This window comes from Choloepus didactylus, chromosome 8 (genome assembly GCF_015220235.1).
Source record: "Choloepus didactylus isolate mChoDid1 chromosome 8, mChoDid1.pri, whole genome shotgun sequence".
In the NCBI taxonomy this organism is placed as follows: domain Eukaryota; kingdom Metazoa; phylum Chordata; class Mammalia; order Pilosa; family Megalonychidae; genus Choloepus; species Choloepus didactylus.
The window spans coordinates 9,704,952-9,717,784 of NC_051314.1; the positions used below are offsets into that span (position 1 = coordinate 9,704,952).

Sequence of the window (12,833 nt, forward strand, 5' to 3'; positions counted from 1 at the left end):
AAAGTTAGTTGTCTTAGCTCTAATAACTTGATCTCTTCCAGGATTATGGCAGGAAAAGTAAAATGGGTCACTGATATCGAGAAGTCAGTGCTGATAAATAACTTTGAAAAGAGAGGATGGGTCCAGGTGACAGAAAACGAGGATTGGAATTTTTACTGGTGAGTATAAAAGGCAGGATTTTACAGTTTTCCGCAGACTTGTTTATCAGTATTGTTAACTCGAGGATCAGGAACTCAGACTGTGTCTTGTGAAGGATTATGTTTCCATAGGTAGGGGTCTTCCTGTCCTCAGTGTTGTCTCTGGTCATTACACATTTTTCGCCTCCAGGCAGTTTATAAAGCCATTTGTCAGTTTAGGTTCTGGAATGTTCCCACATTCCCTGTTTGTCCCCTGGGAAGTGAATCCCGAGGGTGATTCAGCCCAGCCAGGTGTGATTAACACTGCGGGAGATTTGGGTGGCAAACGAGAGCCTCATCTCTCCCCCTTCCAGCGAGTTTTCCCGCCATTCGGTGCCTGGGGGGGAGGGAGGGTGTCCAGCGAAGTCCAGTTCCCCTTGAGGTTTTGCTCATGGAAGAAGGAGAAGGGCAGGGAAGAGGGTTGTGGGAAGAAGGTTTAGTGCCTCCTTTTGCTTCCCTCTCCTATGTTGAGCAGGTACTGGTTAGAGTTTTTTTAAAAAAAATACAAAAAGTGAGTTAAACTAAGAAAAGAGAAGCAGTATTTTGGCATTTCCCCCATATGGTCCCACACCAGCCAGAAACCTGGATGTCACCCTAGACTCCCCCCACCCCGCCCTGTCCTGGCCCCCCACCTGCCTTCTTCCACCCTCACGAAATCGGTACCAGGTCCCGTGTCCTCCTCCAGCCTCTCCTTTTCCTTCTCTCGTGGCCTCTGTCTGGGCCTGAGGTCGCTGGGTGGGGGTTAGCCCCTGAACTGGGTGGGCACCCCGCCCCAGCGCCGCCACTACCCCTGGCAGAGTTAGTCCGCCAGAACAGATTGGATCATTGCACCCTGCCGACCAGAACCCTCTGCAGCTCCCTGGGCCCAGAGCACTGCAGTGATTCTTTGAGGTGGCACAGGGATGGGGGAGGGTGCATATCAGGGTCTCTTTCACCCTGCTTGTGTGCCCCACCCCAAGGCACCCCCTCCCTGCCTCTGCCCCTCTGCAGCCACTTCATACCCCGCCCCCTCTCCCCAGGCTCTGGCTGTTCACCTAACAAGACGCTTCATGCTTCCACACCTTTGTTCATGCTGCTTGCACCTGCCCCTTCTCAACACACACACACACACACACACACGGTGAACCCCAGCCCATCCCTCTGCGAGGCCATGCATTGCAGGGTGAGAAGCCCAGACTCTGGAGCCAGTTCATGTGTGGTTTACACCCTGGCGCCTCCGCTGGCTGGCTGTGCAGTCGGTAGCAGAAGATGTGCCCTCTCTTTGCAGTTATGGCACCCGAGTTCTCCATCTCCATGAGTGAGTGAATGCACAGAGGTGGAGAGGGCCAGGCCTGGCACGGGTGTTCCAGGAGCAGGCACCATAACTGCCCAGCCACCGCCTCTGCCTCTCACGGACTCCCAGACTTCTCTGGCCAGAGGCCATGGTGGCATATGCTGGGCGGGCTGAGATTTGTGGTTTCCCCACCTGGCCCCTCTTTGCATGTCCCTGGGAACCCCTTGAGGGTGAGGACCCTGCCTGGCTCGTGTCGGCATCCCCAGAGCCTGGCGCGGGCCTGACTCAGAGCACTTGGGCGCCGCTGTCCACCTCCAGGAGCAGATGGAGGACTGACCCTTGCTTTGCTCCTAACAATAGTGAAGGTTTCCTGCACTTTAGATCACAGCTCAGTTTCTCTTTGGAAGTATGGGAGGCAAATAGGGAAACATTTATGGAGTATTTGGGCACCTGTACATGGTTTGGCATCTAATTTGTATTCTTATTTCTCAAGGTAAAATGAGAGAATTTACCCAGAGCCCTGCTTGATAGGGACTGTGAAAGAAAAGGTCGAATAAGGCAGTGATTCCTACTTGTGAGTTTTGTATCCCACGGCTCTGAACCGTGGGCTTAGCTGACCACTAGTAGTGAGCAGTGCTTTCTTCATGCCAAATAAGCATTGTGGAGCTGTTCTTAAAAAGAGAGAGAGAGAGGAAGAAAGCTAACCATTATAACAGCTTTGGAAATTTGATATCTTAAAAGCTCCTGTTTTAAGCACTAAATGTACTCTTGGTTCTTAAAAAATTGGTTGGGGTAAATATTGGAAAAAACTAACCGTTAAACAATGGAGGGATTGTTAAGTCCGTTCACTGAGTGGAATATGATGCAACCATTCAGATAATTATGAAGACTATAGAGCAGTCTGGAAATTGTATAACATAATTACTTTGATGTAAGAAAAAGCAGATGATGAAACTGTACTTGTGTTCTGCTAATAACTATTCAAAAGTCGCTTACATATGGGCAGGAACTAGAAGGAACGTGAAACATGAAAGCAGTGACTGTTCTAGGGTGGGTGTATCAATTAGCCACTGTCACATTAATGCTGGGTAACAAACACCGTAAAATTTGGGGGCTTAAAACGACCACCATTTTTTTTTCTTTAAAATTTACTAATTTATTATAGGCAAGAACAAACAATTTGGGACAGATTAATTCACTCTGAAAGCAGTAAGAAGGAGCTCTGGATGTTGCAGAAGGTGTAAACGTACCAAGTAAAGATCATTTTCCAAAATTTAAATTAAAACAATTCAACCACCGTTTTTAATGCTCTTGAGTTTATGGGTTTGGCTGGGAGGTTCTTTTCAGCTGGGCTGGGCTCACTCCTGTGTCTGCTGTCAGCGATGGGTCAGCCAAGAATTGGCTGGCCTGGGGTGCCCTCAGGAGGACAGACGGGGGTTCCCCTCACATCCCTCCAGTGGCCAGCCTGGGCTTGTTCTCGTGGTGGTGGCTGGGGTCCGGGTGGAGAGTGGACGCTCTCGAGGCCTTCTGAAGTGGTGCATCATCACTTTTGCCACTTCTTATTGGCCAAAGCAAGGCATAGGCCAGCTCAGATTCAGGGGGTTAGGATACAGACGTTACCTCCTGATGGGAGTTGCTGCAAAGACACATTGCAAAGCTTATGATGCAGGAATGGTAGAGATGGAGGCCATTTTTGCAGTCTACCACAGTCAGTGAATGCTGATGTATTCCGAAGGGTCCTTTGCTCCTTGGAGAGATGACTGAGTCCAGGGCAAAGGGAAGAAATGCACAAAGAGGAGCTGGGAACAACTTGTCAAACCTGAAAGAAAAGACATTATCGAAGAGAACTGGAGTCATGTCAGGACTCGGGAGACAACTCACAGAGCTCCTTCTGCCCATATAGAACAATTTGAGCATCAGTAAGAATAGCTGTAATGGACAGAAAGTCATCAAATATGTTTGAATCTGTGAGTTAATGAAAAATACCCAAAACCATTATGATCATTTGTGGCAAAATAAAGATGGCCACAGAGGCTTTGACCCACTTCCCTTCTACAGGCAGGGTCTGTGTCCCTCCTCTTGAATGTGGGTGGGCTCTGCCTGCTTTTTACCAGCAGAATATGGCAAAAATGACATGTGCCGTTCTCTGGGCCCAGGCCATACAAGCCGAGCAGCTCCCACTTCCTCTGGGGGAACCCTCTTGCCAGGGGCCCTGCAGCCATGTGAGAAGCTCAGCCCTGAGGCCTTCAAGCTGACAAGGACATGTGGGAGCTGTGGGTGACAGTTGTCACCATGCCCAGCCTTCCAGCTGGACGCGCCAAGGCACCCAGCCTGGGAGCAGAGCCGCCTCGATCCTCCAGACCAGCCTGTGCGCCGACTGAGTACCACCAAGTGACCTCAGCCAGGGCTCCACGGAGCAGAAAGCACTCAGCTGAACCCACAGAATCATGAGACACGCTCAGAGGTTGTTATCCGAAGTTTCTCAGCTTGGGGTAATTTGTTTTGCAGTGGCAGATAACCAGAACCCAGCTTCTCGCACACCTAAGGCGGATGGTAGGGAACCAGCTCCTTGTTTTGAAAAGTGATAAATAGAGGGAAAGAGGCATTTATTCTGTCTCTCCTGTATGAACTCTTTCTCAGTGCATCTAAATTGTGGATGAAGGGTAGTTTCTCCTTGTAGAAATATCCTGGTTAGTAGATGAAAGAGGAATGAAGAAGATGCCACTAGTTGGCAACCCCTAAGGAAATAGGGCCCTGGGCCCTTCCAGTGCTTTAGTCTCCGGCCACCAGCGGTGACTGAGCATTGACGTGGGACCAGTCCAAATTGAGACATCCTGCGAGGGTAAAACACACACTACTCTTGGAAATCTTAGTACGAGGAAAAGAACATAAAATTGTTCATTAGTGATCTTCCAGTGATTTATGTTACAATGATAATATTTTCGCTATGTTAGGTTGAATAGAATATATTATTAAAATTATTTTTACCTGTTTCCATACACATTTTTCAAAATGTGTGTTAGTCTGCTGGGACCGCTGTAACCAAGTACCAGAGAAGAGTTGGCTTAAACAACAGTGTTCTAGTTTGCTAATGCTGCTGGAATGCACAACACCAGAAAAGGACTGACTTTTATAAAGGGAGTTTATTTGGTTACACAGTTACAGTCTTAAGGCCATAAAGTGTCCAAGGTAACACATCAGCTGTCAGGTACCTTCACTGGAGGATGGCCAATGATGTCCGGAAAACCTCCGTTAGCTGGGAAGGCACGTGGCTGTCATCTGCTCTAAGTTCTGGTTCCAGAATGACTTTCTCCCAGGACGTTCCTCTCTAGGCCGCACCTCCTCTTCAAAATGTCACTCTCAGTTGCTCTTGGGGCGTTTTTCCTCTCTTAGCTTCTCTGGAGCAAAAGTCTTCTTTCAACGACCGTCTTCAACAGTCTCTCATCTGCAGCTCCTCTCTCAGCTCCTGTGCGTTCTTCAGGGTGTCCCTCTTGGCTGTAGCAAGCTCGTTCCTTCTGTCTGAGCCTATATAGTGCTCTAGTAAATTCATCAAGGTCCATGCTGGATGGGTGGGGCCACACCTCCATGGAAATTATCCAGTGAAAGATCTTGCCCACAGTTGAGTGATCACATCTCCATGGAAACATCCAATCAAAAGTCTCCAACCCAGTCAACACCAATATGTTTCCTGCCCACACAAGACTGCTTCAAAGATAATGGCGTTTTGGGGAACAGAATACATCCAAACCAGCACAAACAGGAACCTGTCGTCTCAGCAGGGCTGTGCTTCCTCCCCAAGGGGAGAAACCGTTCCCGGTCTCTCTCCTGGATACTGGAAGTTGCCGCCAGTCCTTGCCGCCCCTTGGCTTGTGGCAGCATAACTCAACCTCTGCCTCTGTCCCACGGCCGACTCTCTCTCTGGCTCTGTCTCGCTGACTGTGACCATAATTGCGGTCGCGGTTACTGCTTCTGGGGGGAGTGGCGGCCGGCAGCGGAGCCCTCAGCTCTCGGGGCTGCTTAAAGGGTACCGGCGGCGGGGGCTCTTTCCCGGAGGCGAGGGCGAGGCGGAGGACTTGGCCAGGTCCTCGGCGGGAGGCGTGCAAGGTGTGGAGGGCGGCGATAAGGACAAGACACTCTTCATCCAGTAGGAGTATGCGCCAAAGAGATTTATTCAGGGGTGATTACAGGTTATATAGGCTGGTAAGAAGGGTAGGGCTGGAAAAGAGATGAAGTAGCCTTAAATGGCAATATTGAAGGGAGAGGGGCTAGGATTGGTTCTGAGAGGACGCAGGAGCCGTTGCAGCGGGCGGAAGTTGTTCTGGCCACGGTGCATGCGCGCTGGCGGTGGCAGGAGTTGCCTTGGCACAGGGGAGTGTGCGGGCAAGATAAGGAAGTGAGGAAAGGGCGGTTGGGAGAAAGGCGGTTTCCTCCGGCAAGCCTCCCCTGCCCGTGACATTTTGGGTGAGGAAAAGGGAGCTGCCTTGACCTCGCTCCCCAGGCTCGGGGGGGCTGCAGAGGGCACTAACGCCCGTACCTACTACCCTCCCCAGGGGGTGATATCAGGTCCCCTGGCCCAGGCCTGGTAAGTCGAGGTACAAGCCCAGCTACCCGCACATAATGTCCTCTGGTTGTCAGGACACTGGTCATAATGGATTAGGGCCACTCACCTGAATCCAGTTCAGCCTCATCTCAACTAGTAACATCTTCATAGACCCTGTTTATCGATGGGTCCCGCTCACAGGACCAGGGGTCAGGACTTGAGCAGAACTTTTTTGGGGACACAATTCACTCTGTAACAGTGTGGCCACTGGAATGTTTACAGTTACACAAGTGGTCCTCCTTCGTGGCTCACATTGTATTTCCAACACCCCAAAAAGAGAGGTGAACCCACACTGCACCTGCTTCTGGCAATACACATCACCTGCAGTGTAGCCGTACCAAAAATTGAACTGAATCTCTTTACACCTTGAGGTGTGACTGCCAATTTACAGGAAATACAGGGGCCAGAAGAACATGTTAAACAAGGAACCTGTCAAAAACTCTGCAGGAAACAGGGGTGTCGGTAGCAAGATGTGAGAATAACTAACAGTGCCGAATGGTGTGTGAATGAGGTGGAAAGGGGAAGCTCAGAGTCATATATGTCACCAGAAGGAAAGTTGGGAATGTATAAAACTGAATCCTGTGGTGGGCAACGTCCATGATCAACTGTACAAATACTAGAAATCACTTCCATGAACCAGAACAAATCTATGACAGTACAATTAGAAGTTAATAATAGAGGGGCATATAGGGAAGAAATATATACCTATTGCAAACTATATACTACAGTTAGTAGTATTTCAACATTTTTTCTTAAACAGTAACAAATGTACTATACCAATACTATGAGTCAACAATTGAGGGGGGTTGGTTAGGGATAGGGGAGGATTAGAGTTTCCTTTTCTTTTTTTCTTTTTTCATCTTTCACTTTATTTCTTGTCTGGAGTAATGAAAAGTTTCTAAAAATTGAACAAAAATTAAGTGTGGTGATGGATCCACAGCTGTATGAGGGTACCCAGGGGCAAGTGATTGTACACTTTGGATCTTTGGATAATTGTATGGTATCTGAACAATCTCAATAAAAATGAAAAAACAAAACAAAACAAAAAAAACCTCTGCAGAAAAGGAGAGGCTAGACTTCCCTATGATTGTGCCTAAGAGCCTCCTCCCGAATGCCTCTTTGTTGCTCAGATGTGGCCCTCTCTCTCTGGCTAAGCCAACTTGAAAGGTGAAATCACTGCCCTCCCCCCTACGTGGGATCAGACACCCAGGGGAGTGAATCTCCCTGGCAACGTGGAATATGACTCCCGGGGAGGAATGTAGACCTGGCATCGTGGGACGGAGAACATCTTCTTGACCAAAAGGGGGATGTGAAAGGAAATGAAATAAGCTTCAGTGGCAGAGAGATTCCAAAAGGAGCCGAGAGGTCACTCTGGTGGGCACTCTTACGCACACTTTAGACAACCCTTTTTAGGTTCTAAAGAATTGGGGTAGCTGGTGGTGGATACCTGTAACTATCAAACTACAACCCAGAACCCATGAATCTCGAAGACAGTTGTATAAAAATGTAGCTTATGAGGGGTGACAATGGGATTGGGAAAGCCATAAGGACCACACTCCAGTTTGTCTAGTTTATGGATGGATGAGTAGATAAATGGGGGAAGAAAAAAAAAGGCACCCAGTGTTCTTTTTTACTTTAATTTTTCTTTTTCTCTTTAATTTTTATTATTTTTGTGTGTGTGGTAATGAAAATGTCAAAAATTAATTTTGGTGAGGAATGCGCAACTATATAATGGTACTGTAAACAACTAAATGTATGCTTTGTTTTGTATGACTGCATTGTATGTGAATATATCTCAATAAAAATGAATTATTAAAAAAAAACAAAAAAATAAACCCAATGATTAAATAGCACCAGGAAAAAAAAAACAAAACACCTCTGCAGGACAAATGACCCAGTTTCTTCAACAAATAAATTGCAAAGGAAAAAAGAAAAAAAAAGAGGAAGGAGAGTGTATAAACTAAAAGAGATGGAAGAAGCAACAGCCAATCAGGTCAGGGCCTGAGTTGCATGCTGATATGCACAAGCTTTAAAAAATAATATCGGACAGTTGGGGAAATTTGAACACATTTAATATTTTATGATATTCAGGAACTCCTTACTCTCTTTAGTTATGATAATAGCATAAAATAGTATATCCAATAATATTTTTTTAAAAGAGTATTTAAATCTTAGAAATATTTAGGATGAAACAGTATGTCTGGGAATTACTTCAAAATGAGTCAGTGATATGGGGAGTGGTAGGGTATAGATGCAACAAGCCTGGCTGTGTGTTGATAATTGTTGCAGCCGGATAATGGGGTTTCATTACCCTTTTTCTCCCTCCTTTTTTTGTGTATGGTTGAACTTCTCCACAATCAAAAATAAGAAATAAAAATCTCCTTAGTATTCTGGTCACCTTGCAATCAAAGCAACCCTTTTGGTGCTCTAGATGCCTTTTTAAGGTTGGTGGGGGCGTGTGCACCCCCTTGTCTTGTGCTGCTGGGCACCCCAGTGGGTGCAGCCAGTCCTTCCCGGCCTCCTGGGGTTGGTGAGGACAGTGGCCCAGCAGGGGGGCAGCGGCTTCCTTAGAGGATTGGAAGGGTCCATTTCTCTTTCACCTCTGCTGCCCCCCACCTTTTCTCCTCACTTTGGTTGGTTGCACCCCACTTTTGCTGGTCTTAAATAACCCCCATGACCTTGGTTTCAAGGAGTCCTCCTTAATTTGGGAGCAAATATTGTGTAAATGAGTTTTCTGATGTCACAGTCGGAAAGGGACTGCCGCCTGTCATTTGTTTGCATGTTAATCAATAAACATTTACTGGGCACCTACTATGTGCCAGAGAGTGAAACTCGTCAGGACACAAGATGAAAATGGCCCCTGCCTTCGAACAGCTGAGGTCACATCCAGACACTGGTCCCGTATTCTGGGCCATTTCTGTTGCTGGGGGCGGGGGTAACGGAGGGCTGGTGGGTGTCGGCCTGGTTTTCGCGGCAGCCATCGCACGCTCACATGGACCCTTAGCTCTCGCCTCACACATCCCGTCTGTGCTTGTCTTCTAGGATGAGCGTGCAAACAATCCGGAACATTTTTAGCGTCGAAACTGGATATCGGCTCTCGGATGATCAAATAGTCAACCATTTTCCAAACCACTATGAACTGACCCGGAAGGATCTGATGGTGAAGAATATTAAAAGATACCGGAAAGAGCTGGAGAAAGAAGGGAGTCCTCTGGCAGAAAAAGATGAAAATGGAAAATACCTTTATCTGGGTTTGTGCCTTTTACACTGGCCTCGTGTTTTAAATAAACCGTTTAGTTTTTTACTTAGTGGCTCAGGGCACTGAGGCCGTGATTGGTGGCTTTGACAGGTAAACATCTGGTGCAGCCTGTGGTCGGCACAACTTTCATTTCCAGTGTCTCCAGAACTGGGGGTGGGGAGGGTGCTCAGATTTGGGATTTCAGTTCCTTTGCGTGCCTTGGGGATTGCCTGGGACTGTTGCATGTCAGGGAGAGAATGTCCTGACTGTCTGGCACAGTGGGAACATTTCCTAAGCTACGAATTGCCCCAATGGGTCATTACCACATCTGGTGATAGCCAGGGAGGACAGTGTGTCCCTGTCCCTCCTGCTAATAACAGCAGGACTGTTGGACGTTTCCAACTCCCTTAAATACACACCTGGGGCAAATCGTATAACAGACCCCTCTGGGCCTCGGTTTCCCCCGCCAGGAAACAGGATTAATAACAGTACCTAGCTGTGGGGACTAAATGGTACGGAGTCATCAAGCGCTTATCACACAGAGTCTGGTAAGGGTAACACGGGATTCCTGTTCTGTTAGTTGCAGGGTTTGGGCCAGGGTGGGGTGGTGGAACAAGGAAGCTGACCCCCGAGAGGGCAGTGGTGGGATTTCCCTGCCGATGGCCCCGGTTGGGCTGGGCTCCCCGTTGCCCCCTCCGCTCACCAGCACCGGTGTCTTTACCCCTCAGACTTCGTTCCCGTCACCTACATGCTGCCCGCCGACTACAACCTGTTCGTGGAGGAGTTCAGGAAAAGCCCCTCCAGCACCTGGATCATGAAACCTTGCGGCAAAGCCCAGGGAAAGGGCATCTTTCTTATCAACAAGCTCTCGCAAATCAAAAAGTGGTCCCGGGACAGCAAAACTTCTTCGTAAGTGTGGGAAACCACCCGTTCTGTGCACTTCCCCACGAGCAGTGTCACCTTATTCTGCAGCCTTTTGGCCACGTGCTGGAATCCCTGAGGGCAGAAGAGATGAGCCTGCAGGTAGCCTCAGTTGTCCCATGTGGTTAGAGCAAGTCTCTGTGGCCTCTGGTGACAGTAGTATAATCAATCACAAACACTCCCCTGAGGTGAGTTGCAAGGAAGATGGAGCATGGGGCAGCACGGGGTCCCCGGAGCAGGGAGCCTTGCAGGCCGTGCTTGGCTGCATGAGCTGGTCATCAGACCGCTTGGTCCCAGCATTTCTGAGGCAGCAGAGCACGTGCTGAAGAGCTGGGATCAGAGCCCTGAGTGCCTGGGCTTGAATCCCAGCATGGCACTTTGTTTTTAGTCTCTTTGTGCCTTCGATTCCTCATCTGGTTGAAGTGGGGATGATGATAGCACCAGGCTCACAGGGATGGTGTGGGGACGGCATGCCCAGCGACAGGGAGGTCCATCTTGGGCAGCAGCAGCAGCTGCAGTAGTTGGCCAGGCCACTGGGTCTTCTCCCTGGCTGTGGTGGCTCCCCCTGACCCGAGGGTACAGGGCCAGGGGTTTAGTCTTTCTGCTTGGAAATGCCCGGCTGCTGTTACAGCAGAGCACCAGCTGGAAATGTGGTGCGTTGATCCTTCTGCCAGTCCAGGGCACAGCTCACTTGTCACGACTTCCCAGGAGTGGCAGGGGACGCATTTCAGTGTGTAGTAGATGGGTCAGGCCCACGGTGAAGGGCTTCGCAGGGGCAGTTGCGCAGCGACTGGCGCTGGCCCCTGTGCCCGGGCCCTGGTGCTGTCCTGCAGCCACCGCCTCACCCCGTTTTCTCCCCTGATGAACAGGTGTCACGGTGAGAGGCAGGGAACGTGTTGTCAGCTGCTAAATGCACCTTTGGTTTTGACCTTTTCATTCTGACTTACTCTGACATTTTTAGGTTTGTCTCCCAATCTACTAAGGAAGCCTATGTGATCTCGCTCTATATTAACAACCCGCTGCTAATCGGCGGGAGGAAATTTGACCTGCGCTTGTATGTCCTGGTGTCTACGTACCGTCCCCTGCGCTGTTACATGTAAGAGGCTGTAGAGTTTTGTTTCCATTCTTGACACTGTGTTTTAATGTAATACTTCTTACTTCTTAGCACTGTTGTGAGGTTTAGGAAAACGTAATGTCTGTTCAGTGTCTGGCCCCTGGTAGGTAGCGAGTAAAATAAGAGCAGATGCTAATATGAATTAAAAGAAACTTGTAAAATATAAAAAATAATCTTAAAAATAGAAAAGCAACTCTTTTTAGAAAGCAAGTGGTGTATATTATTTTACTTATGCCTTCCATCAGAGTTCTTGAATTGATTTAAATTCCCATTTAGGTATAAACTTGGATTTTGCCGATTTTGCACAGTAAAATACACGCCAAGTACCAGTGAGTTGGATAACATGTTTGTTCATCTCACCAACGTGGCCATTCAGAAACATGGGGTAAGTGTTTCTTTTCATTTGAACATGAGGAAATTGGCTGGTTTTGCAAGTTTCTTCCTTTTCCTGCTTTTGCAGAGCAGGTGGGGTAGGTACAGGGCAGAAGGCCCTGGCAGCCTGGGGAGGGTGCGAGGCAGGCTCTGCGCAACAGTGTGGCTGTCCCGGGCACATCAGCTGGACGCCAGCCTAGGTTTGGGGGTCCTTGGAGCCAGAGGCCCTGGTTCAAGCCTGGCCTTGCTAGGTCTTGACCTTGGGCAAGTTAACTCAACTCTAGGATCCCCAGTTTCTGCATTTGTAAAAGGTGATAATTATATTATCTTACAGGGTTATTGGGAGGATTCTGTGAGATGACTTGTATATTTAGTCATTCGTTCATTCAACAAACCCTTATTGATTACCTGCATGGGTCGGTTCCATGCTAAGTGCCAGGGATACAGTGATGGACAAAAAACACCTGGGTCCCTACTCTCAAAGGAGCCTCAGCATCTTCGGAGAAGACATTCATCAATTAATCACACTGATGAGCATGGAATTACGAACTGAGATGCCTTCTCTGAAGAACCCAGATCTCGAAGAGTGTGAACGGAACCCCCAGGCCAGGTGGTCAGAGAAGGCTCCTTGCGGAATTGGTGCTTGAGCTGAGCCCCAAAGTTCAGCAGGGATTACCCAGGAGGAAGGGGGGAGAGAGCCTTCTGGTAGGGGGTCCAGCAGGTGCCAAAGCCCATGGCAGGAGGGAGCGTTGCAGGAGCTGGCAGGAGGCCGGGGTGTCAGGGCCCCCAGAGCGAGGTGGCGAGTGAGAGACGAGAGGCACAGGCCTGGGTGGGTTCTGTTCAAGGTTTGGGGCCTTGGTCTAGTCCTGCTCCCTACAAAAAAGCTCTGAAGGTCTTATTTAGTTATGAAAGACTCTTCTGTTTGAATCTTGCTTGGATGGAAACCTTCAATAGCAGGGTTGTTTTCTTAATTTGAGTAAAAAGAGAATGAGCATTGATATAAAATGACCTTTTCTGAGTAAGCAATTGAAGGGTTTGGTCAGAGCAGCCTGGACTCAGCCCCACATCCATCCCTTACCCTCTGGGTGACTTGGGCAAGTCACACAGCCTCCCCGAGCCTTTGACTCATCTGCTAATGG

General features: G+C 48.7%; 1 protein-coding gene across 6 annotated transcripts in view; it reads left to right on the forward strand.

Annotated features, from left to right (window-relative positions):
- TTLL1 (tubulin tyrosine ligase like 1) overlaps positions 1 to 12,833 on the forward strand; it is a 42,813-nt gene that overhangs the window by 7,446 nt on the left and 22,534 nt on the right. For 5 of the 6 annotated variants that reach the window (XM_037847091.1, XM_037847093.1, XM_037847094.1 and 2 more), the window contains 5 exons: positions 42 to 158; positions 9,092 to 9,300; positions 10,016 to 10,196; positions 11,170 to 11,304; positions 11,599 to 11,707. In XM_037847091.1, the coding sequence (XP_037703019.1) occupies positions 46 to 158; positions 9,092 to 9,300; positions 10,016 to 10,196; positions 11,170 to 11,304; positions 11,599 to 11,707 (747 nt within the window). In that variant the 5' untranslated portion in view covers positions 42 to 45. The remainder of the gene's footprint in view (positions 1 to 41; positions 159 to 9,091; positions 9,301 to 10,015; positions 10,197 to 11,169; positions 11,305 to 11,598; positions 11,708 to 12,833) is intronic. The other variant, XM_037847096.1, reaches the window with a different exon arrangement.